The sequence below is a fragment of the Aulonocara stuartgranti genome (genome assembly GCF_965226115.1).
Source record: "Aulonocara stuartgranti genome assembly, chromosome: 23".
NCBI classification, from domain to species: Eukaryota; Metazoa; Chordata; class Actinopteri; order Cichliformes; family Cichlidae; genus Aulonocara; species Aulonocara stuartgranti.
The window spans coordinates 15,669,301-15,696,529 of record NC_138958.1 but is presented as its reverse complement, the minus strand read 5'-3'; the positions used below and the strand labels follow the sequence as shown (position 1 = coordinate 15,696,529).

The following is a 27,229-nucleotide window of genomic DNA, read 5'->3' as shown; positions in this document are numbered from 1 at the left end:
CAGGGCTAACACAGAGAGACAATCAACCATTTGCACTCACATTCACACTTATCTGTAATTTAAAATCACCAATTAATCTGACCCCACTAACTACCTGTCTTTGGACTGTTGGAATAAACCAGAGTACCCAGAGTGTCAAGAACTAAGGTTCACATGCAAAGATGGGGCCGAATACGAAATTCGCGGGAACTATGTATAGATTTATTTCTTTAACATAAACGATCAGGAACCACCAAGGAAACAAGAATATAACTCAAGCCGAGGAAATCGGGAACTGAAATGCCCTGGGAAGCTGTGATTGAGACCGTGGGAAGAATCAGAGTTGGGGGAGGGTGTCCGTGGGAAAAATCCTAGGAGCGAGAGTTCTCTCGCACACAGAACAGGCAGGACGACAGGCAGCGAATGTCTTCAACTGCCGGATGGCGACCGGGGCACAAGTGTGTAATATTAACACGGGTCAAAGAATACTTGAATAAACTCAGAGCTTAGGAGAGCCAAGTTACCACCAAGAGTGACTAACAGACTGGCATGGAGGAGCTGTCCGTGCTGGGTGAAATAGTCCTCCTGCAATTGCCTGGGATGGAATACAGGTGCAATGCCGGTGCCTGACCCGAGGACATGGTCACCCAAACACTCCCCGGATACTGTTCTCACGGACCATGACACAGAGAGAACCCACGCAAGCACGGGGAGAACACACAAACACACAGAAACAGTGCTATGCATGATTTTTAACTGTGGGGGGAAACCAGAATACCCAGAGAGAAACCACTGCAAACTAGTCAGAACGTGGATTTGAACCCAGGACCTTCTTACTGTGAAGCAACAGCACTAACCACCATGCCAACAATCTAGGAAATACAGGAAAGCTATGATTTCCTGTATTTGATGCAGACTTTTTTTGTTTTTGTCCTTGACAGGTTAATCCACAATAAATAGCAATAGCATGCACGTGGTGTGTGTGTAGTTGTCTGCCTCTTATAACTCCAGTGATTTTCCTGCAGTTTGAAATCTTGTGCGATCTTGTGAATTTCATGAGTTCAGCAACTAACCACTCTCACTAGATTGTATCTTGTCATCTCAACAAGAACAAATTAAGTTGTTGAATTACATACAGATCCTTCATGATTTAATTACATTCATAGAAACATGAAATTATTGTGTTCAAATTACAAGTTGGACTTTTTAATGTAACAACCACCCAATTTACTTTTTTCGGTATACCAAAAAAAGTAGAGGTGGCTGCTCGACTTGACTGAGATGGATGCCTTCCTGAAACCACGATCCAAAGAGCGTGAGACTGAAACCCGTGCAGTGTCGCGGGATTTAACATTGCTATATTATTGACTTACTTCACTTGAACATGATATGAAGAATTTAATGCATATCATGTAGTTTCTACACTATACTTTAAAGCATGAGGCATTTGTGTTAAATACACGCAAGATGCTTACGTAAATCTAAGAGCTGGCCAATCCCTTTTTTTCAGTGTAACCATCACCCCACCAAGCTGTCAATCAGCACTAAAAGAAAAGTAGGAAAGCTATGATTACAAGGCTTGATACAGAATTTTCTTTATTTTTTTGTCCTTGACAGGTGTGTGTATGCTTTTCAGCCTCTTATAACCCCAGTGGTTTGAAATCTCATATGACCTTGTGAATTTTCACGAGTCAAGGCAAATACCTACTCTTCCTAGATTGTCATGTCATCTCAACAAGAATAAATAAAGTCACTGAATTTTATGCAGATCCTGCATGAATTAATTACATTTACCATAGAAACATGAAATTATTTTGTTCAAATTAAAGTTAGACTCCTGTAGATGTAACAACCACTCAATTTCATTTTTTTTGAGTGTATCATTATGTCCTATTCTAAATTTCTAGAAAATACATGGCAGACCATTGGAGTGCATCTCGTTTGAGGTTTCTAACATTAGCAGCCTTCTTTTGAAATTTAAACTCTCCCCTTGATTTTAAAGTGAAGCCTGCGCTATTCATAGTGTATCAGTAATTCAAATGCAATTTCATTTTGTCAAATGTGCAAGTAATTAAAATTCTAAGTAAGGGCTGAGGTAAAGTTATGTTTTTTGGGATTATTATTATTATTATCAGACCTGATCAGACCTGAACATTAAGCGTGGTGTCTGTCTGGCAAAAGCATTGTTTTTCAAGTTACTTTTTGGAAAGCCAACCCCATGCTTGCATGAGAAGAAAGTTTAGCTTGAGCAACCAAAGGCAATTGGAAAGGGTTAAGGTGAGGTTTTGGTCAAGGTTTAAAAAAAACTGATGAAAATGAAACAGGATTATTACTCTAAACAACTTGAAAATGATGTGAGTTCAAGCTTCCCAAGTCGGTGCTTCCAACTTCTGAATTGCACAACTTCACCAACCGCAGGCAAACAATTCAATTTAGTTTGTTTAGATGAGAGCATAAATATCACTGCTTTGTATCAGACAACAGCCAAGGGTTTTTTTTACCCTGAAGTCATAATATGATATTCTTGTTTTTATTACGCACACTGTGTTCCAGCGTAAAAACCCAAGTTCAATTTGTTAATCTAATATTGATTTCAAAAATAGGAATGTAAATGTTTTAGAAAAAAATGCTTGTTAGTACATAGTTTAATAAAGTGATAATCTTTAGTTGAGAGAACTTGGGTTTTTCACTTGCCAAGGAAACCGAGCCCACTGCATGTGTAGAAAGGAGACAGAGGAGTGGCTCAGTAATAATAATGAAAGTTGCAGATTTGCCTTTCCTGTTTTGCTCTTCTTTGTTTTATTTTTGTTTTTGTTTTGTATGATGTTTTTTTTTTACTCATCTGTTGGCCTAAAAACAACCTTGCAGTTCATTCAAAATTATTCATGTTTTGAAAACAAGTGGGGAGTGACGAAAAGATCTCACTATTGCCAAAGCTTCAAATGGAAACATTTTGTCTGAACATGAAACACTGCCGGGTTTGACTAAACAGAGTATGAGTATGAATTTCTCTATATTAAGCATACGTGTAGGTTGAAAAACTACAATAATATACTGCAGTATCACTTTGTGTGAACCTTTTAACAAGAGAACATGCGATTCCTTAATTTTCTTTTTAAAGAGTTTTGAAGCCGATTTTGTAAGTTTTCTTTTTAGTTTGTGAATAGTTATGTTTGTGAATAACACATGCACGATGTGTTTTTTTGTTTTGGTCACAGAACACTGGATCGTCTCTACAGGGTGGGCCATTTATATGGATACACCGTAATAAAATGGGAATGGTTGGTGATATTAAAGTCCTGTTTGTGGCACATTAGTATATGTGAGGGGGCAAAATCCTCAAGATGGGTGGTGACCATGGTGGCCATTTAGAAGTCGGCCATCTTGGATACAACTTTTGTTTTTTCAATAGGAAGAGGGCCATGTGACACATCAAACTTATTGGTAATGTCACAAGAAAAACAATGGTGTGCTTGGTTTCAACGTAACTTTAGTCTTTCATGAGTTATTTACAAGTTTCTGACCACTTATAAAATGTGTTCCATGTGCTGCCCATTGTGTTAGATTGTCAATGCAACCCTCTTCTCCCACTCTTCACACACTGATAGCAACACCGCAGGAGAAATGCCAGCACAGGCATCCAGTATCCGTAGTTTCAGGTGCTGCACATCTCGTATCTTCACACCATAGACAATTGCCTTCAGATGACCCCAAAGATAAAAGTCTAAGGGGGTCAGATCGGGAGACCTTGGGGGCCATTCAACTGGCCCACGGCGACCAATCCACTTTCCAGAAAACTGTTCATCTAGGAATGCTCGGACCTGGCACCCATAATGCGGTGGTGCACCATCTTGCTGGAAGAACTCAGGGAACGTGCCAGCTTCAGTGCATAAAGAGGGAAACACATCAATTTCAAATATCCAGTGGCCTTGATGTTTCCATTGATGAAGAATGGACCCACTATCGTTGTACCCCATATACCACACCAAACCATCACTTTTGTTGTTCCAACAGTCTTGGAGGGATCCATCCAATGTGGGTTAGTGTCAGACCAATAGCGGTGGTTTTGTTTGTTAACTTCACCATTCACATAAAAGTTTGCCTCATCACTGAACAAAATCTTCTGCGTGAACTGAGGGTCCTGTTCCAATTTTTGTTTTGCCCATTCTGCAAATTCTGTGTGCCGATCTGGGTCATCCTCGATGAGATGCTGCAGTAGCTGGAGTTTGTAAGGGTGCCATTTGTGAGTAGCTAATATCCGCCGAAGGGATGTTCGACTAATGCCGCTCTCCAGTGACATGTGGCGAGCGCTACGCTGTGGGCTCTTGCTGAATGAAGCTAGGACAGCGACTGATGTTTCTTCATTAGTGACAGTTTTCTTGCGTCCACATTTTGGCAAATCCAACACTGAACCAGTTTCACGAAACTTAGCAAGCAGTTTGCTAACTGTAGCATGGGAGATGGGTGGTCTTGTAGGGTGTCTTGCATTGAAATCTGCTGCAATGATCCGGTTACTGCGTTCACAGATATCAACACAATTTCGACCTGCTCCTAACGTGTTAACCTCTTCGACATGTCAATGGCTGTGAACAAAGAGAAACTTGTAAATAACTCATGAAAGAATAAAGTTACATTGAAACCAAGCCCACCATTGTTTTTCTTGTGACATTACCAATAAGTTTGATGTGTCACATGGCCCTCTTCCTATTGAAAAAACAAAAGTTGTATCCAAGATGGCCGACTTCTAAATGGCCAACATGGTCACCACCCATCTTCAGGAGTTTGCCTCCTCACATATACTAATGTGCCACAAACAGGACTTTAATATCACCAACCATTCCCATGTTAGTACGGTGTATCCATATAAATGGCCCACCCTGTATATCCGCTCTATATTTGATGAAGTGTGGGATTCCCTCAGGGTGTCCTTCAGAGGGTGCTTCAGGGGTACATTATTGTGGGCTGTGCTGTCCTTGTACAGCTACAGTGAGACCTTGGCTCTAAGCTCAGCCAAGGGGTAGAGGGTGTCAATTCGGTTGTCGCAGGTTCTAACAGATGATGTGGTTCTATTTGCTTTTTTTAGTGGTGACCTCCAGTATTCACTTTGCAGCAGAACGTGAAGCAGCGGGAATGACAATAAACCAATTAATCAAGTCTGAGGCTATGGTTCTCGTTTGGGGTGCCAACTCTGGGGATGAGATACTGCCCCAAGTGATGGAGCTCAAGCATCTCAGGATCTTGTTCACAAGTGTGGGTAGGGTAGTCTGCAATGACAAAGATGCTGAGCTGATTTTTCAAAAAGAAAAGAGCCCTGAGTGTGAAAGTGAAGCTGATGATTTATCATTCAATCTGGTAGAGCACAAATAAATAAGATCACAGATACAATCAGCAGAAATGGGTTTCTTCCAAAGGGTGTTTGGGGTTTCCCTTAACAACAGGTCCTCCACATCAAAAAGAGTTGACTGAGCTGCTTTTGACGATGGCTTGTTGACCTGGAGATGGAGGCGAAGTGTTTTGGATATGTCCTCCTGGGAAAAATCCATGGGGCAAACTCTGGACACGTTGGAGAGAACAGTTCTCTTGACTTGTTTGGGAAAGCCTTTGCACCTTCTTGTAAGGAAGAGGTCATTGGTGAGAGGGATAATCAGCAGAAAATGGACGGATGAAATAATTATGTCTCCTGAGACTCCCTATCTTGGAAAAATTTCATGGTTTTATTTTCTCCATTACAGGCATCTGGCCTTCATTATTGCACAGTTTCAAAACGATGATAATTTTGTCCTTGGAATCAAGGACTAAATCACCCTAAAACATCTTCTCAGTATCTGACTCCATAAGAAAAGAGGAATGGATTAATATAGAAGAGAGTTCCTTTATGCAGATATTTCCAAAATAAGGTCACAGGAGGTCTACTGAGTTTGGTGTCTGTATGTATGCACTGCATTGGTCAGCTCAATTTTTTATTAGCTGGCATTGTGTTCAACCTTTTAGAACGATTCATTAAATGTATGCGCTTGCCTTGCAGCAACATGTTTCCAGCAAATCTGGTCCAGGCCACATTTCAGCAGGTATGACCTCTGATGACACAAACTGCAGTTTCAGATACAAAGGTTTACATTTTGTAGGACTTCTTTTATAAGAACAACTCTTTCTGTTCCTTGGCAACAGTATCGAACAAGCAGCGATTACATAATGAAGCCCAGACCGACAGTGCGTCAGGCCCAGTCAGAGTCCACCACACGGCGGGCACTCGTCTACGGTATTCAGGATGACAACGGAACCGACATCCAGAACTTTGCTCTTGACCTGACTCCGCCCCCTGATGTTCTCATACAGACACGAGAAGGAACAAGTGATGGAATGAACGTCCTTGGAATTGTTATTTTTTCAGCCACCATGGGTAAAAAAAATGCATTGTTCTTATCTGACATTTCTTGAATACATCTTGCCTGAAATAAAGAAATTTAAATGATTTTATCCATCATTGTTTCAGAGGTTTTTCTTTGTTTTCACAGGTATTATGTTAGGAAGGATGGGGCCAAATGGCAGTGCCTTGGTAAACTTCTGCCAGAGCCTGAATGAAGCTGTCCTTAGGATTGTCGCCATTGTTATATGGTAATTGTAAAGTATTATTTTTTCTACTTGAAAAAGCTATGAATGAAAGAATTTTCTAAGAAACATAACCAGCATCAGCCGTTTAGACAAGAACTCTACGTATTATCATCAGAATCAGGTTGAGACATGGTTACCTTTCTTTCACTTTCTTTATTGGATGATTCAAAGTGAGAATGAGTCTGAGTGCAAATAGCAAATTATTATTAGGGGAGACCGGGGATAGTTGTAACATTTTTGACATTTCTGTCTGTAATTTGGAGCTCGTTTAAGGTAGTGGATTCAAAATGTAATGCAAAGTATTTACATGTCTCTGCTATTAAATAGTGCAGCTATTTTCTCTGCAGCACAATTACCCATTGCATGGTATGGCCTCAAACACAAAGAGTGAAATGTTACAATTAACCCCATAGTCTGGGTTAGTTGTAACATATCCTGGGGTGAAATGTAACACAATGAAATAAGGGTACTAACAAAACATTAACATGTAATCTTTGTTTATTCAACACATGAATGCACTTAGAGCCATTTATGTAGCTGTGTGTGTGTGTGACAGAATGCAGAAATCTAGCTTTTGAACATATTCCAACCCCCCAAAAAAGACAAATTATGGAATTTTCTGCAACTGAATATTTCATTAATTTTGGTTGGTCTTCCTTGAGTTTGGCCTCATTGGTTCAGTGGGCATTATAACCTACAGCTCTTGCACCAACTTTGAACATAACAATGAAGCTGAAAAAATGTTGTTCACCAGCATCGCAATTCCATTACTTTTTATCATACCTTGGTGTGGTTTGCAAAGTGCTTCAGAAAGATGAGGAAATCTGTTTCTTGCACCCATCCTGATTTATTTCCACTACCAGTACTTCCTACTGGTCCATCTCTGACACAGTGGTCTGCATAATGTATGTGTGGGAACACAAACAGTGGAGGAATTGTGTTGCCAATGGCATTAACCACATATACAAAAGCGACCAGTGAACCTCTCTCTGCTGATGTCGTTGCCCCAACTTGTTTAATATAAGTTAAAGTAATAGTGTGGTAAGTTGCAACATCTGCATTATTGTTACAACTGACCCAGACTGTTGCTGTTACAACTGACCCAGACTCCTATAGCCATGAACTAGCTAACATTACAGCCAACGGCTAAAACATTAGCACTAAAGACCTACACAGAATATATCCCCATAGACATACAAATAACATAATTTAAGTTTGATGACTTTAACTGCAAAGCAGATAATGCTATTAGAAATTGAAATAAAGTAGAAAAAATTACTTTTTGGTATACAAATTACTTTTTTTCATGTTAAATTGTCTGTGTTTGACAAAATGTGCTGATTTTTCACATGTGATAGCAGAACTGAGATGGGCATGCACAGGATGAGTCACATCATTTGAAACTTAGCCCTGATTGGAGAAATTGGAAGTGTTACAACTGACCCACGTTACAACTATCCCCGGTCTCCCCTACCTAATTACAAAGGAATATCCAAGTAAATCATTTTCAGAGAAACTGTTCTATTAAAAAGAATCGTGACGAACCTGAACTGCCTTATAGTCAGGATGTTATTGTTTGGAGGATCTTATTCTGTGATTAGAAAGTGTTTATAGAGCCACAGCATCTTATACAGTTCCAATCAAAAGTTTACAGTTTTTTACAGTCGCTAACAAGCGCCTACCCATACTTCAGATACTTTTTCTAAACTCTTAACACAGACCCACACCTACAAAACACAATTGGCCAAATGGATAATATCCTTCCCAAAAATACACTTTGTTAAATATATACTAACTCTTCATTTCAAAATTAGAACACATCTTTCTCTGCACACACTAACTGTACAAAAACACTATAAATCTGACTCAAAATGAAATTAGTCTGTCAAAGAATAACACTTGTTTTCACTTCACAAGGTACATGCAGTCAATCAAAGTACACCAGGTTTCAAAATACTGGCTATCATTGACATTACAAAAACTGCATAGACTTTTATGTTTCAGTTTCACAGGTATTTGCATGCGAAACATGCAATCCACCATATTGACACCAGAAATGTCTTGGTTGGTAACTGTATGTCCACATGTACAGTAATGTTCACATTCAAAAGCATTCCAGTAAAAAGCAAACAAGTTTTTGTTTCTTTACTGTTTACCACAGGAGGTACAGTAGAAACACGGTATGATAGGACAGAGAAAGTTTTACAGTATTGCTTACAGTGAACAAAATATCCATGAAACACACAAGAGCATTCTGAACAAAAAAACAACAGCAAAAAGCCAAGATAAAAAGGGGGGGAGGGGGAGGGGGGCTAAAAAAAAGCATAAGATTTGCATCTAATCTCTGCGATCTTCAGGGTTAGGCCACATGTTTTCATCAACATCACATCTGATGTTATCCAAGTCGATGCACCTGGGATGAAACCGCCTGGTATGTCGGATCCACCGACATATCATTGCAGAAGCAGAGGTTTTTATACTGTATCTAAGGTTTGGAATATTGTTTTTGCTATTGTGGGATGTTGTGTGTTAACATTCGTAGATACTACAAAAACAGTTCATGATTTTGCTGGGAGGTATAGCTTGTCTGTTAAGAAAATGTAAGCATTGTGGAAATGTGTTCACTGACTGCATATTGGGTGAACACGACATGAAATGTGTGAATGGTATGGCCACAACAGACCGATGCTGTGCTAATTGTGTTTAGAGTTTTGCAAATGTGACAACTGTTTGGACAAACGCTTGTTAGCGACTGTAAAAAACTGTAAGACCACTTGAAAAAAATGGCAAAAAATCACATTTTGCATGGTTAGAGCTTTAACGTGCAAGTAGAAGAAATGGGAGTGTGACAAGACTTTTTTTTAAGTATGCAATTTATTGAAAACAACACTTAAGTTGAAACAGGCTGATTTACAGCTGATCAAAAGTTTAGGATCCCCCCCCCCCCCAAAAAAAACAAACAAAAAAAACAAACAAAACAAACCCAAAAAAAAAAAAGATATCAAAGTTCCAAACATGAACTCCGTAACGAGTAGTTCCACCGTTATTGTTGATCAAACAACAGAATTAGAATGACAACAACGGATTTTGAACTAAATTAACAGAATTAGAATGACAAGAATGGAATTTGAATGAAAAGAACTGAATTAGAATGAAATTAACAAAATTTGAATGAGAAAAACAGAATTAGAATGACAAGAACGGAATTTGAATGAAAAGAACTGGATTAGAAGGAAAACAATGGCTTTTGAACGAAAACAACAGAATTAGAATGACAAGAACAGAATTTGAATGAAAACACCGGAATTTGAAAGAAAACAACAACATTTGAATGAAAAGAACTGGGCCCTGTGCTTCGTACGTCGCTTACTACATCCAAGATCAAATGAAACATCCAAGACCAAATCATCGCGCTAACTCTGAGCTCGCTATTCCGGTTCCCCGAACACACCTGTTGTTGACGATTAGTATAGCTGGATGAAGTAATGTGAGATCACTGGGTGGCCCAACAGGGGCTACGCATCGATAGTAGAAACATTGATCGGCAACCCTTGTCATTGCGATCGTTGGCAAGTAAAATCGACGATGCACTGTGGAAATCTTTCCTGCCTGTGGCCATCTCCCTGTACAACGCATCCACTTAACACACTGTTTGCTGCTACAACTACACATGTTTCTTTTCCAAATATTTATTTATAAGTGACTTATGTATGTATGTATGTATATATATGTATATATTGTACTATTCTTAGTTAGCGTATTGTCTGTCTTGTCTTAATGTTGGTTTAAAATGGAGCACTGTAACAAAAAATAATTTCCCCCAGGGATCAATAAAGTATTCTGATTCTGATTCTGATTGATTACACCCCGGCCTAGGCAACCGGAGTGCAACACGAAAAAAAGTAAAAATAAAGAAAAAAAACACACACACAAAAAACCCCACTAAAGCTCACCACCAAAATCCCAAAACGAAAGTATCGACAAATCTATTTACAGCTATTTACAACAAACTATTTATTTACAACAAAACACCAAACTATTTACAACACGGGGGAGATCGCGACCATGACACACTGAAACACAGGGTTTAAATACATAGAGGGAGCAATCAGGAAAATGGACAACAGGAGGGAAACACAGCTGGGGCAACTCAGAACTGACGAGACAGGGAAACGTAAACTGAAAAGACTAAGATAACACAGACTTTCAAAGTAAAACAGGAAACACATAACAGTCACGCCAAAAACAACACACTGACAACACCGAAACGTAACAGTTCCCCCCACCCAAAAATCAAACATTTAACACCAAGTGAAAAGTTTGATCCAGACAGACGAAGCCGATGAAGGCTGGAGCGGTCCCACTGACCCTCCAGCAGACGATGAAGGCTGGAGCGGTCCCACGGACTCTCCAGCGAAGGCGGATGAAGGCTGGAGCGGTCCCATGGACCCTCCAGCGACGACAAAGGCTGGGGCGGTCCCACCGACCCTCCCCTCAGCGAAGGCAGACGAAGCTGATGAAGGCTGGAGCGGTCCCACGGACCCTCCAGCAGACGACGAAGGCTGGAGCGGTCCCACCGACCCTCCAGCAAAGGCGGATGAAGGCTGGAGCGGTCCCACGGACCCTCCAGCGACGACAAAGGCTGGGGCGGTCCCACGGACCCTCCAGCAGACGACGAAGGCTGGAGCGGTCCCTCGGACCCTCCAGCGAAGGCGGATGAAGGCTGGAGCGGTCCCTTGGACCCTCCAGCGGAAACGGACAGCTGAAGCGAAGGCAGACGAAGATGATGAAGGCTGGAGCGGTCCCACTGACCCTCCAGCAGACGACGAAGGCTGGAGCGGTCCCTCGGACCCTCCAGCGAAGGCGGATGAAGGCTGGAGCAGTCCCACGGACCCTCCAGCGAAGGCGGATGAAGGCTGGAGCGGTCCCTCGGACCCTTCAGCGAAGGCGAATGAAGGCTGGAGCGGCCCCACTGACCCTCCAGCAGACGACGGAGGCTGGAGCGGTCCCACGGACCCTCCAGCAGACGACGAAGGCTGGAGCGGTCCCACGGACCATCCAGCGAAGGCGAATGAAGGCTGGAGCGGCCCCACTGACCCTCCAGCAGACGACGGAGGCTGGAGCGGTCCCACGGACCCTCCAGCGAAGGCGAATGAAGGCTGGAGCGGTCCCACGGACCCTCCAGCAGACGACAAAGGCTGGGGCAGTCCCCGGACCCCCCAGCGAAGGCAATCCCGGACGAGCCCCCATATGTTACACCCCGGCCTAGGCAACCGGAGTGCAACACGAAAAAAAGTAAAAATAAAGAAAAAAAAACACACACAAAAAACCCCACTAAAGCTCACCACCAAAATCCCAAAACGAAAGTATCGACAAATCTATTTACAGCTATTTACAACAAACTATTTATTTACAACAAAACACCAAACTATTTACAACACGGGGGAGATCGCGACCATGACACACTGAAACACAGGGTTTAAATACATAGAGGGAGCAATCAGGAAAATGGACAACAGGAGGGAAACACAGCTGGGGCAACTCAGAACTGACGAGACAGGGAAACGTAAGCTGAAAAGACTAAGATAACACAGACTTTCAAAGTAAAACAGGAAACACATAACAGTCACGCCAAAAACAACACACTGACAACACCGAAACGTAACAAACCCTTTGATTGGTCGGCGAAAATGTCGAAGGAGCGCGCTCGGTATTTTTCGGCAGCAGAGCAAGAACTCTTGAGTGAGGGATTTCAGGAGTTTCAGAGTTTAATTAAAACGCAAGGGAACACTGCAAAGGCTGCAAAAGCAAGGAGAGAGGGCTGGCAGAAAGTTGCTGACAAATCAAACTCGTAAGTAATTCAATAATAACAATAATAATGGAGTGGATTTATATAGCGCTGTTCAAGGCACCCAAAGCGCTTTACAATGCCACTATTCATTCACTCTCACATTCACACACTGGTGGAGGCAGCTACGGTTGTAGCCACAGCTGCCCTGGGGCAGACTGACAGAAGCCAGGCTGCCATATTGCGCCATCGGCCCCTCTGGCCAACAGCAGTAGGCGGTAGGGTAGATTTATCATATTACACCATATTATCCAATATTATATTACATTATATCATATTACATTATATTATATTATATCCCCTTTCACATTAGAGCCACAACAGGACCCACTAGAACATGGGAACAGGTAAAAGTGAAATATAAGAATATTCTACAGAATGGTAGTATTTATCACTTATATTGCTTGTCGTCTCTTGGAAAGAGACCCTGGAATACTCTGTTTGTTTGTTCATAACAGCAACCAAGAAAAGGGCAGAGCACAAAAAGACAGGTGGTGGTCCTGCACCCCCTCGTCAACAAGTTGGTTAAGTGAATAATACCCTCACGGGAAAATCGATATCTCTCTATGAGCACACTGTCGCGCTGAGCTAAAGGATCCTGTCTGTCCCGCAATATACGCTGAATTCTGAGGACTCTCCTTATCAATCTTGCACCTTCCGCAATGGGTTGCTCGCGTAAACGGACAGGATATGACTGCGACAGACTTCCCAAATCCACCTTCGCTTTTATAGCCGTGGTCTCTCATCTTGATTACACGAAGTAATTTACAATTACTACTCTGAAATATGAATTACATCTGTAATAATCACATACATGTAATAGAATGTTAATAGTACATTTCCCTTTTTTAGGGAATGACCTGTATGTATCTGTGTGAAATCAATAAAAGGATCAAGTGCTGCATTATCTTTAGTTACATTGATGTTATTTATTTATGGTGAAACAGTGGAAAAATATCGCTGTTGCTTTCGTATGAATGACGCGGGCATACCTGCGTGGCCGCGATCTAATCCTGTTTACATAAAGTAAACCTGCTCCCCAGCAGGTTTACGCTTACGGCTCTGTTGCTATGACAGCAAGTCCCGGATGGGCTTCGGGGAACCGAACGATCCAGGATCACGCGAAATCGTCAACAATCTCATCCAGCTAACTCACTTAGCGCGGTACGAAGAACAGGCCCCTGGAATAGAATGAGAACAACGGAATTTGAATGAGAACAACAGAATTTGAATGAAAACAACAGAATTAGAATGAAAACAACAGAATTTGAATAAAAAGAACTGAACTAGAATGGAAACAACAAAATTTGAATGAAAAAACAGGATTAGAATGAAGAGAATGGAATTTGAATGAAAATAACAGAATTAGAATGACAAAAACAGAATTTCAATGAAAACACCCAAAGTTGAAAGAAATCAACAAAATTTGAATGAAAACAGCAAAACTAGAGTGAAAATAACATAATTAGAATGAAAACAACAGAATTAGAATGAAAACAACAAAATTTGAATGAAAAAACTGGTTTAGAATGAAGAGAACAGAATTTCAATGAGAACAGCAGAATTAGAATAACAAGAACGGAAGTTGAATGAAAGCACTGGAATTTGAAAGAAAACAACAAAATTTGAATGAAAACAACAACATTTGAATGAAAAGAACTGGACTAGAATGAAAAGAACTGATTTTGAACAAAAACAACAGAATTAGAATGACAAGGATAGAATTTGAATGAAAACATGGGGATTAGAATGAAGAATTTGAATGAAAAGAACTGAGTTTGAATGAAAAGAAAAGTTTTAGGATGAAAACAACGGAATTGGAATGAAAAGAAAAGAATTAGAATGACAACAACGGATTTTGAACTAAATTAACAGAATTAGAATAACAAGAACGGAATTTGAATGAAAACAGAAATTTGAATGAAAACAACAGAATTAGAATGAAAAGAACTGAACTAGAATTGAAACAACAACATTTGAATGAAAAAACAGGATTAGAATGAAGAGAATGGAATTTGAATGAAAACACCAGAAGTTGAAAGAAATCAACCAAATTTGAATGAAAACAACAGAACTAGAGTGAAAATAACATAATTTCAATGAAAAAACTCGCACGTAGAAAACATCTCAGGTGGGATCTGCTTGTCATGCAAGTAACGTTGGAAACCATCAGAACCATTAAGGTTACATTTTTTTCTCATCAGAGAATAAAACTTTCTTCCACCTTTCAATGTCCCATGATTGGAGCTCTCTTGCAAAATCCAAACGGTCAGTTCTGTGGCATTCAAGGAGACGAAGCATTTAAAGCTGTTTTTAAAGCCCTTCGGTCTCAGATGCCCTCTGATGGCTATGGGGCTGCAGTCAGAACCAATAATGGCCTTAATTTGGGTCAAGGATCGTCCAGTGTCTTGATGGACAGCCAATTGGATCCTCCGGCTCAGTGCTGGATAAATTTTGGGGGGTCTTCCAGAATCATTTAAAAAATTCGAAATGACTGTCTGTGTGTGAGAAACTCTGCTTATGCTCAACTCTGTTAGTTCAACATCAGAATGTCATGACAGTGTGACTACCTGACAGAAAATGACAATGAATCCAAATTTTTGCATAGATTTGGGCTTGTAAAGGCATGTGGTACTAAACTTTTGATCAGCTGTTAAACAGCTGTTAAACTGTTTCAGTTTAAGCATTCTTTTCAATGAATTGAATACTCAAAAAATGTTTTGTCTCACTCCCATTCCTTCTTGTTGCATGTTAAAGCTCTATGCTATATTTGGAACCTTGTTAAGATCGAACCATGCAAAATATAATTTTTTGCCATTTTTCAAGTGGTCTTATACTTTTGATCGGGACTGTATATGCACATTAATAAATATTAAAAATGTGTCAATCTAATATCTACACATTAAGTAGGATTAATTCCACCATTATAATCTGGTCATTTATCCTAGTATATTATGTTATGTGTATGCAGGTATATTGTAATTTAATAGTTTTTTCAGAGAAAGAAAAAATAAAGGATTTAGTCTTAGACAATCCTGTCACTCTTACTTTTAAAGCTCAATTGCTAAAACTAACTAGCTCCTTCTTGTCTAGATTTCTTGTCTGGTTGTCATTCAGCTGACTGATGGTTGGACAGACTGCACGCATATGTTCACATGCCCCTAATCTAATTATTTTTTTTAAAAGGACATTGGTGTTTCTTAGTGTAAAACTCTGTGTATGGCTTCTTTTCTCCCACCATCTCATAAAATCTAAGACTTATAACTGTCATTTTGACACTTGATTGTCTTCATCTCCTCAGGTATTTTCCATTTGGTATTGTTTTCCTGGTGGCTGGAAAGATCCTGGAAATGAGTGATCCCTCAGCCATGGGGAAGAAGCTCGGTTTCTATGCCATCACTGTGGTGTTTGGTTTGGTGCTGCACGGCTTGTTTATCCTGCCTGCTATGTACTTCTTCATCACCAAAAAGAGTCCCATTGTTTACATACGGGGAATCCTGCAAGCCCTGCTCATTGCACTGGCAACCTCCTCCAGGTAAAGAAACTTATTATAGAGAGAATGAATGCGTTACAAAAGGAAAACATCAGTAACTCATTTTATCATCTCATATGTGAGTCAAAATAAAACATCCCCGAGTCTTAACAACACTTATTCTTTTCTTCCTTTTTACTGGAACCTTTACTGTGAAAAATCTCAAAGGGCTGTTGGCTGATCAGAAAACATCTGGTGTGTGGGAAGAGAGGGAAAAGTAAAAGAGCATTCCACGTGTCTTTAAACAGACTCCACTGATGCTTGTGTATCATGTGTGCATGCTGACAGATCATATTCTATAACAAAAACAGGCTTTAGTTTTAATTTAGATGACCATGTCAGTGTTTTTGCATGTATTTGGCAGACATTGTGTTTGCTGTGGTAGATCTGTGACTGCCTTCATTTGTATCTCGTGTGTAAACGAATGAAAACAAGTTGTAGGTAGGGAAGCTCTAAAGTGAAAAACACAACAGTATACTTTAGAAAATGCACCTCAACAATATGTGATTTGACATAAACTGGTTAAACCTCTCCAAAAGCACTGCTATGGTCTATTAATGTTTTCTATTCTATTTTCTATTCAGTTTTAAACAAATCATTCCTTGTTGCATACGCAGACTGACAAAGACGGAGTTCTTCTGAGGTCTTTGGGGTCAGATTGGCTTCATCACGCATGCATGTGTTTGCTAGACTCAGATTAGTAAAAAGCATCTGCTGCATGCTGTCATGCAAAGCATTATTATTCTTAGTCAGCATGAATGAACAGATTGTGTTTGTTTGCATGCATACCTGAGAGAAATTAGGAGGCTTCATATTTATTTTTTTTATTAGCTGTCCTCTCTGTCTTTTTCTTCGTTTTCCTCAGCTCAGCCACTTTGCCTATAACCTTCAAGTGCCTCTTAGAGAACAACCACATTGACCGTCGCATCATCCGTTTCGTGCTACCCGTGGGTGCAACCATCAATATGGACGGCACCGCTCTCTATGAGGCTGTTGCAGCAATATTCATTGCACAAGTTAATAATTATGAGCTGGACTTCGGTCAGATCATCACCATCAGGTCAGTAAACCTTTTTTAAATGTAATTTTAATTGACTTTATTTATTTTGACAAAGCCATGTAAGTATCATTGAATATTTTTAGTCATACATATGCTTTACATTAATCACGCTGGAAGTCCTGTTCTGATCAGAGGGCTGCACTAACTCAGAGCAAGCATCACCTTCTGTGTCAAACTTAACCACCTTTCATGTCAAGGATCATCTCTGGTGGTTAGACCTCGGTGTCAGGCTTAATGACCGAACAGCAGGTTTCAATTGAAGGGCTTGCAGTGTCCAAAACAGAAGGTATTTATCTTGCAGTGCACCACGAATTTGTTCAGGAGGTGGTGAGGAGATTTAGTGTACCATCCTGCGTTTTCTGAGGAAAAACATTCGCTACAAACCACCTGAACTGTGATACGTAAAATCGTGTTTTACGTATCACACAACACACTGAAGATGCAGGAGTGGGTTTTTTTGCCACATCAACACAATGCTCATCACCACAACACCCTGTTCATCAGATTTGTCTCTCAGGGACTTATTTTCCTTTCACAAAATAAAATTCAAGTTGAAGAGTTTCAATTTTAGACAGTTGTCAGCAGCTGAAATCTGTTTATAATGCTGCTTTATGTTTTTGTGTTGAAGCTGAAAAAATGTTTGAAAGCCCATCCCAGTGATTCACTGTTGCAGCAGAGAGCTGCTCAAGCACAGCAATGGATGCACGTAAAAGAATGGCTCATCATGCTGATCATCACAGAGACTCAAGCTCGAGAAAGAATACGCTGATGAATGTATTATTGTGCCTGCTGGTGTGAATGACAGCCAGACCTCAGGCTTCGCCGAAGTGAGAGGCTGCAACTTCTGAAGGGACTTTTTAAATAGATTGTTCCAGCGTAATTCATCAACCACATCAAACTATGGGCTAAAAACTAAGCTCAGTAGCCACACATGTAGTTTTAATTGTCTGTCATATCAGACTACTATGTGTAAAATGATGCTCACAGTGAACATTGCTGTTGGATAGTTGGTTTTGGAGCTTTATAAGGGAAATGTAGACTTCTACCAACAAATCTATTGAAGCATACTGATGCCTTCAAGATTAAAACAAAAAAAGAAGAAGAAGATAAAATAAGTTTCCCTTTAACCACTACTTATAAACACTATTTCTGTGTAGGAAACAACATCTACTGGTGCTGAACATGCAGAGGAGCTTGCTGGAAGACAGATGTGGAAAAATAAATCACAGAAAACAAACAAGGGCTTATAACAGACGGAAATAAATAAAAATAACAAATAAATGGCTTGCTGGCATTCCTTGAGATAATAAATATAATAAATGAGATGTAGTAAACCAACACTCTAATACATTTTCTCAGTCAAGTGTCTCATTTCCCTGTGGACTCTGCTGGTGATAAGAAACAAGTACTACAGAGAACTACAGGCTCCCATGGTCTGGTTGACAAAATGCTGATGGAGGATACTGTCTTTCTGAGATTCTTTAGAAAAAGCAAAGAAAAGTAGAACTTTTCTCAAATTCAGTATTAGTGTAAGAGGCTGGCCCTGCAGATGCTTTCTTCCTGTTTAAGGAATCTTTGAGCTTCTCTCATTCCTCTAATTTCTACACTTCTAAAACATATGGAGGACAGAGGAGAGAAGAGGCTTCTGTAGGAACTATAACCAAGGATGCACAGATGTATCTTTTGCTGAAGTGTCTTTACCTTCAACTCTTTCACATTGTGTAATGTTGTGAAAATAATTAAAAGTGGCTGTAAAGAAAAAAATAAAAAATGCCATGGGCACTGTTACCCCTGTGTACACCTATATATGGGCTATAATAAAATTATTTATGACGCAGGTGTATAATACATCATGTTTAATTGGTTTTCATTGCTTTAAAATGAGGCTCCAAATGCCTGTTTCCTTGACTCCTCGCTCCTTGTGTTGTCTCATTGCCTCCTCTGCTCAGATCTGTGGTAGAAGGAACTAACATGTGAAAACTGAAAACTTTGTAAATCTCTGCATGAGAACCAGTTTTTCCATAAAATTAGAAAAATTGACAAGTGGAGGACAAAGGAAGGCTGTCATTAGCCAGAGTACGCTTTTATAGATGTAGTATAAACATGACAGCTTATCACTTATCACTGAAGAGCCACGTGGCCTCAATAAACCAGTATATTCCCGTGATATCATGGTTGAGTTTCTGACCCTAACTCCCATTTCATCATTTCACCCCAGACTGTGGTGTAGTGAGTTGTGGGATCATCTCTTCGTCAAACTCTGGAGCTGCACCAGATATCCGATGTGCCAACATTTTACACCAGATAAGAGGCTTCCCAATTAGACAGTTGCCTTAGAGACATTATTAACATTATTGTGTACTTTTGGGGCCAGGCTCACCTTGAGATATAATCCACAAAACAAATTAGGCAAGAAGAGTCTTTAATTTACTTTAAAGTATTTGCATTCAGCACAAAAATGAACTAAACACAACAAATCCTGATGAACAAAAATAGATGGAAAAATGAATTAGAACCACCACATATGGGGGGGAAAACAATCAGTAAAAGTATGTGAGAATATCGGGACTATATTTGAAGTTAAAATTCCACAACAGTTGATGTCATGGACCAATACCTCTGTCACAGAAACATCTTCTTTCAGCTGCTCCCTTCAGGGGTCTCCACAGTGGATGATCTGACTCCGTCTCACCCTTTGTCTAGCTTCCTCTTCTCTAACACTAACCCTCTGGGTTACTCAGGGAGTCTGGTTGGCATAAATGCAAATTGAAAGCATTCTTTGTCACTTTAGGGGTTTATTTGGACAAAGAAGCAGTTTTTAAAGTAGAGCTGTTCTGCTTTGCCATATTTTCTGTCACACGTGTACTGTTTCAGCAGAAGAAGTCGTCCACTTTATATTTGTCATCAGCTTTTTTACTTTAATTAACTTCACCTCCCATCTCTCCAACAGCATCACTGCTACTGCAGCCAGCATAGGTGCAGCAGGAATACCACAAGCTGGGCTGGTCACCATGGTGATAGTGCTAACATCTGTTGGTCTGCCAACTGACGACATCACTCTCATCATTGCAGTAGACTGGGCATTGTAAGTTGCATATCACTTCTAAAATGTATTAAAGATCCAAACCGACAACAGCTCTACTGACTCGATTTCTATCGGTCCAAATAAAAAGTGTCTTAAATGTCTTCTTCTTTTACAGAGACAGATTTCGCACCATGGTCAATGTAATGGGGGATGCTTTGGCCACAGGCATCATGGCACACATCTGCAGAAAAGACTTCATGAAAGAGGGAGATGGGGTGAGTTTTAATGACAATATGTTTCAAAGGACTTGGGTAATTGGGGTGATTGAGCCCATAGTTTGCTTCTTGGGGCTGAAAACGTTATTAGTTCTGTTTCACGCATTTTTAGAGATTTGGCTAAGTAGTAGGCATTTAGAAGAAACTGAAGATTTAAGTGTGTATTTACTATAATTTTAGGTTTAGCCCCTCCCTACTTTCATCAAATCATTTGCAATCCTTTAGACAGCAATTACAACCCCAGTTCCAAAACGTTGACATGGTGTATAAAATGCAAATAAGACAGAATGAAATGATTCACAAGATTCCCATAAACCTTTAAGCTGAGAAAAGTGAGCAGCACTAAAAAGAAACAGCTGGAGGAACATTTTGCATCTAATTGGGTTAACTGGCAACTGATCAGTGCCATTGGGTATAAAGAGAGAATCTTAGAGAGTTTCTCAGAAGTAAAGAAGGGCAGAGGCTCCCTAATCTGCAAAATAATGCATGTAGAAATGTGAGAATATCTCATCATCTGCAGCACATAATAAAAATCTAATATTCAAAGTCAGAATATTCAGAATCTGGGGACAGGTCTGAAAATGAGTAGTGGATGACTATGATTTTCAGGACCTGGGGCAGCACTTCATTAAAAACAGACATGATTAATACTACATAGGCTTAGGAACACTTCCAGAAATCACTCTCTAAACACAATTCAACATGCCATTCACAAATGTAGGTTAAAGCTGTATCATGCAAAGATGAAGGCGCATGTGAACATGATCAGAATAGCCAATTCTGATGGTGCCTTTCCAGATGTGAAAGCATCTGGAAAGGCACCATCAATGCTGAAAGGTATGTAAAGGTCTTAGAGCAATATATCCTCCCGTCCAGACACTCCATGCCTTTCACCAGTTGAAAGCATGTGGAATTCAGTAAAAGGACTGGATGTTAGAGTCCCTGATATTGCATTGCTTTATATGGAGAGAATCTTGAGGGGTGGCTGTTATGAGGAAAGGCAGCCCAGAAACTTTACCAGCAGCACACATCGTTGTGTGCCTCAACATTTTTATTTTTTTCATTGGGGTTGTAATTGAACAGTACAAAACTGCAGTGACTAATAATGAAATCTGATTTGTTAGTTGTTGTTGATGTTAGTTGACTGACTGATGCTCTGTGCAGGACGCGCCCCGCCTCTCATCCTATCACAGCTTCAGTCACCCTGAGTTTGACAAGTGGTTTAGAAAACTGATACAATAATTCAAAAATACTTCTATTGAAGGTAATTGGGGTTTAAATGGCTTCCAAATCTTTTGTGCACGTTTTACACAACATACAAAGATTTTGGAGACTGAGCTAAAAAAAAAAAATTGCACACAATTGATGAACATTTAAATAATGGGAAAAAATAATCTAATAATTTCATTATTTATTTTTGCCATTGGAAAAATGTATTTGTTAAAAACTAAAATGTATTACAACCACAAGAAGTGGCACTTCAATAGCCTTGGATCATTTTTCCTTTTCAACCTTTGGTTTCCTTAACAAAGAGAACCTTCTGAGCACTCCAGATTTTTTCAAGTAGTCCCATATATTATCCAATCTACAGGTACCTTTGATCTGTGAGACCAAAACAGCAATGAGCACCCCTCCTGTGATGAACTGCCACACCAACAATGGCAACTGCCGACCCCCTCCTTTAGGGGTCAAACACCAGTTCATCCCTCCTGAAGTGGCTCAACTCATACAACTGGAGGAGGGCGTTCGGCCGCTTTCAGACAGGAAGAAACCTCCAATTCCTCCGAGACATCTGAAGAAGAGCAAAGAACACTGCACTATAGATATGAATGGCCTTGAGACCAATGTATAGCCTCCTCTTGCAGTTTGAATGGTTCTCTGTAAGTTATGCTGAAAGGAGCGCAGCAGCAAAGGACACCCGTGCAGGCAGAAGGACAATACAGATGAGCTCATCTAGCTCCACAAAAACCTTTTAAAGCAAAGCAGTTGCAAAAGACTCCACAATAGCGCATTTACAGTGGAATTTATGGCAACACAAGGACAATGATACGATTTCTATTATAAAATTTGTCCTTGGTCCTGTACCTGCTATTACTTGCATTGATTCAATAATTTTTATTTGATATATACATTTTTTATGACTTTTTGTTTTTGTTTTGTTTTTTGACAATGTATTTTTTTGTACTGCTGTACTGCAAGCAGCCAGCTGTTTGCATTATAAAAGATGAGACAGGATGTCTGCTTGGAGCTAAATGATCAGGAGGCAAAGTGAAATGCACACATTTTTTAAGTTTGCCTTAACAAAGCTGGTGGTGCTAGGCTGATGGTTATTATGGGACAAGAGGAAGTTGAGTGAACTGAATTTGTACCCACCCCTGTAGTGATGTTATAACTTTGATATGTGTTTAAAACAGAGATTAGAACTGTTTTATGTGTTTGAACAGCCTCAGGATCATTTGATTTAATTAAGCTTTCTGGCATATTAGCAGCCTGAAAACATCCACTAGTAATTTAATTAAATGTTTGTCAGTTGACTTGATATCAAACAGAAATTGGCACATTTCAATAAAACATTAAGTTACTAACCAGCTCTTCCATTTCTGCTGTGTTAGTTGGTTATTTTTTTCTCATTTATGTAGTGAGCCAATAAAGCACTGGGGGAGCTTCCTCCTGTCAATACCCAACCTAAATTATTTCACCCAATCCCAACTCCAGTAGAAGAAGGGGATGGAAAACTACATGCCTTGTTCCATCTGGAAACGCATCTAAAAGTTGAGCTATTTAAAGGAGTTCAATAGTCAGATTTGGGTAACTTATGCTACAATTAAATTAATCCGACTATAACACTCATGTAAAAAAAATGTTTTTGTAAAGTGACCTATATAAGTGTATCACTCACACTGGTTAGCAGCGTTGGGAAGGTTACTTTTAAAATGTATTCCACTACAGATTACAGAATACATGCCCCAAAATGTATTCTGTAACGTATTCCGTTACGTTACTTAATGACAGTAACGTATTCTGAATACTTTGGATTACTTAATATATTATCATGCTTTTTACAACTACGTGAATGTACTATTGCTGTGTGATTTATTACTATTACCGAAGGTCCGCGACTCCGAACTGTAGTAAAGGGACCTCTGACTAATACGGCGGGTTCATGTCGGGCTCTCTCTCACCCAGGAGGCACACAGTCGCAGAGAGAGAGCGCGCTGCCGCCTGGAACAACAGAACATAGCTGTCAAACAAACCCAAACAACCCGTGACAATATGAAACAGGAAAGTACCGCAGTGTAATCCATTTATTTCAACAAAGTAACTGTATTCTAAATACCACCTTTTTAAATGGTAACTGTAATGGAATACAGTTACTCATATTTTGTATTTTAAATACGTAATGGCGGTACATGTATTCCGTTACTCCCCAACACTGCTGGTTAGTGACACACCCCACCACCACAGCTGTCTATTCCACGACTACTGGAGGTTACTGGCTGTTACTGGGTGACAGCCAGTAGGGAGCAAACACTTGCTAATTCACCACAGGGAGATGAAACTTGAATAAGTGAAAGAAATCAGTCAGAGACATCTTTGAATGGAAATTAAGATCGTAATATGTTGCACGGGCCTGGATATTCACGCCATTTTCCTTCTCTAAAATATCTATATAACAACTGCAAAGACAGTCTAAGTTGCAACTAACTAGCAACAAACACCCTGACCGACTGTTCATGTCATTTTACTCTAGTTAATAATAAGCTACTTTCATAAACCTCTTAGAACAGCACCATCTCCTTCTTCTTTTTTTTATTTATTGACATATCGTCTTACATTGAAACTGCTGGAAAATTGTGAACTATAGTTTCTTTCCACTGGCTTTGTCAGCAAACATATCACATATGTGCATGCGTAATACTTGACACAGGCACCATGATTTTACCAATTGCTTTGTGGACTGCTTGGTACCGTTTGAGATGGTGATATAACTGAAGATTTGACAAACTCACTCAAAGGGTATCTCAAACCTAACACAACCTAACGCCCATTTTACTCTATATGGGAACGCAAATTTAAAATAAAGAATACTTGCATTCATTTGGAACGTTTTTACTTGGGTCATAAATCAATGTCTATACAGTCATACTTCTTTCAGCAACTCAGAGGCATGGCCGCCTGCAGGCTATTGGAAAGAATCTAGATTTAATGCACATTTGCAGAAAAAGCATAGAGCACATGCTATTTATAAATTACCATTGCAGTTTTGCCGCTCCAGAAAGAGAATTTCCATCATGATCCAAAATTATAATTATTAAGAACATTTTCTTACTGTACATTTCAATTTTGTCATATAAAGGCAGAAATGTACTCTTCCAAATAGTATGTTTTCATCTGTTTTGTCATTCCATTAATAATTTTTCTCAGCTCTTTACACAGTAAATACCAGAGAATTCAGAGCATACAGACTGAGATGTGTTTTTCTCTGGCTAGTGTCCTGCCTTTTTTTATAATACTGAACAGATCTGCTATAGCTCCACACAGAGCAGTGACACTGCCATGTGTGGGAGAAGCTGCAGAAACAGCGAACAGATTTCAGCCTTTTCAAATAATTTATTCTTGTGTTTTTGACTGTCTATGTATGACAATATTGCATTCATATCAATAAAGTGAGATTTTATGCTGAAATATGTATCCTGTTAGAAAACATGAATGAACTAAAGGGTCAGTAAAATCAGCACTGGTTGAAGCTCCGGTTTTGTTGATAGAATTAAAATATTTCATTCGCAAGCAAATGTTATTAATCATAGTGGAAAATAATATGTATATTTACCTTCACTGCAGGTAAATCACTGCTTTTCAAGATTATTGCTATTATTAAACCAACTCGCTGGTAAAACATTACGATTTATCCAAACTGTTTAGTAATAGCAGAAAAAATCGTTATAATTTTTATCTTAAATTATCTGATCTGAAATTTCCCACTTGTGGGACTAATAAAAGTATCTTATCTTATCTTATCTTATCTTATCTTACCACTCATTATGAGTTTAGTTAACTTATTTTTTGTTAAACAGCATGAAGGTAAGATGTCTATTTACAAGTGACGTATATTGATAATTGATGGCAGCAAATATGTTCTGAGTGGACAGAATCAATTACCAGTCTCCTGTTCACTTTATGTTTCTGACATTATACTAAAATTTGGCTGTAATTCATCTAAAGGACGCTCTTAAGATAGTCCTTAATATGAAGGAGTGAATAAACCTTAACACGTAAAACAAGAAAATATTTTTTGCAGATAAAATATCAGTTTTATGTCTTTTTTTTTCTTACAGGAAAGACTTACTAGTCTACTAGTAGAGTCATTGCTAATGGGTACAAATTTGTCTTTTAAGGACTTATTGGACTCTGACAGAACTTCTGTCTTTCACCTCCTTTTTAGCACCCCATTTCTAAAAGATACACTAGAAAAACCAGAGTATAATTAAATCATAAAAAACAGTAAAGATTTATGTCTGGTGTTTTTGGACTAATAATAACAATAACAACAATAATAAAAATCTCCCATTTTTTAAGCCTGCCTACAGTTCTGCACATCTGCAAGTTGCTTTGCAACCCTCGTCCACTCCACCTACTCTTTTCAAGTTGTGTATGATCGATGTCACCAGAGATGGGCAGTAACGCGTTACTTGTAACGTGTCACTGTAATCTGATTACTTTTTTCAAGTAACGAGTAAAGTAAGGGATTACTATTGCAAAAACGGTAATTAGATTACCGTTACTTTGTCATAGGAACACTGCGTTACTAAAACCGTGATTTTTTTTGCAAGAATGTCTCATGACAGTGACGTAAGCGAGTGCGTCGTTCATGACAACAGCTGTGTGCAGATCAACAATGGATCATATATCGAGTGTAGGAGAGAGTATGAGCGTGCAGCGTTTAAAGCGTGGAAGTACTGACCTTACTTTGAGTTTGATTTCATAAAAAGTGACAAAAACATTAGTGTCCGTTGTGCGTGGGAAGAAAACTTCTTTTTACACCGAAATCCCCCCCCCCAAACAAGCTCCGAGTGCGCAACGATGTAATGGGAAATTCACAGAGAAACTCGTGGATTCTTCAACTGACCGCTGCGGCACACCTGCACCAGAGCACACCTCCGCCTACGTCACTCCTGCTATACAGGTGAAAATAGAGCAACAGGACCGCTGAGTCTTTGACTTTATTTATTTTCTGCTGTGTTTTACTTGCATCTATTTGAAAGAGTGAGTGTAAAAACAAAAAATATTTTATTTCATGTGCTGGAATGTGCAGAAAATAGGTTTAAATGTTAAACTAATTTAGCTAACGTAGCGTTTCCTGTAAGCCTCTTGTCCATTAACATTTAGTGGTTCACTTTGGAGTTTCTAACAGGTGGCTATATCGTGTCCAGATGATTCAGAGGAGGAAGCTTTCTTGCAGAAAACTGATTTTGCAAATGTTTTATGAGGAAGCAAAATGCAACACATTCAACACATTTTCGGTTGTAAAATGGAATGTAAACTTTTGATTGTTTACCAGAAAACTCCACAGGGGGCTTTTGTGTTCTCTCCCAGATTGGTAAACTCTGACAGAAACAAAAGGAAGCAATTACAGAATGCAAATCTAGTGAACGACTCAAACGCTGATGAATAAATATATTTGATATTATGGTGATGAAATGCAGCTTTAAAGCTTTCCCATTGTTGCTATTCATTCTTTCTCTACCATTTTAAAAATAAACGCTTGAGATTTTTTAAATGTTTTAGATCTTCTGTGTTATTCCTAAAACTTCAATTACTTATGTAAAAACTAAGCTCTACGTTCAGAATAATGACATTAAATTGCAGCCTTTTTTGAGAATACTTGTAGCCAGGTTTG

The 27,229-nt window shown here is 39.4% G+C and overlaps 1 protein-coding gene across 5 annotated transcripts in view; it reads left to right on the top strand.

Moving 5' to 3' along the window:
• The window catches only part of slc1a7b (solute carrier family 1 member 7b), a 58,374-nt gene extending 31,169 nt beyond the window's left edge, over positions 1-27,205 (top strand). For all 5 annotated transcript variants that reach the window (XM_082524079.1, XM_082524082.1, XM_082524081.1 and 2 more), the window contains 8 exons: positions 6,005-6,047; positions 6,148-6,379; positions 6,495-6,594; positions 15,741-15,974; positions 16,837-17,031; positions 19,982-20,116; positions 20,232-20,331; positions 21,923-27,205. In XM_082524079.1, coding sequence (XP_082380205.1) covers positions 6,005-6,047; positions 6,148-6,379; positions 6,495-6,594; positions 15,741-15,974; positions 16,837-17,031; positions 19,982-20,116; positions 20,232-20,331; positions 21,923-22,183 — 1,300 coding nt within the window. In that variant the 3' untranslated portion in view covers positions 22,184-27,205. The remainder of the gene's footprint in view (positions 1-6,004; positions 6,048-6,147; positions 6,380-6,494; positions 6,595-15,740; positions 15,975-16,836; positions 17,032-19,981; positions 20,117-20,231; positions 20,332-21,922) is intronic.
• Positions 27,206-27,229: the final 24 nt, after the last annotated feature.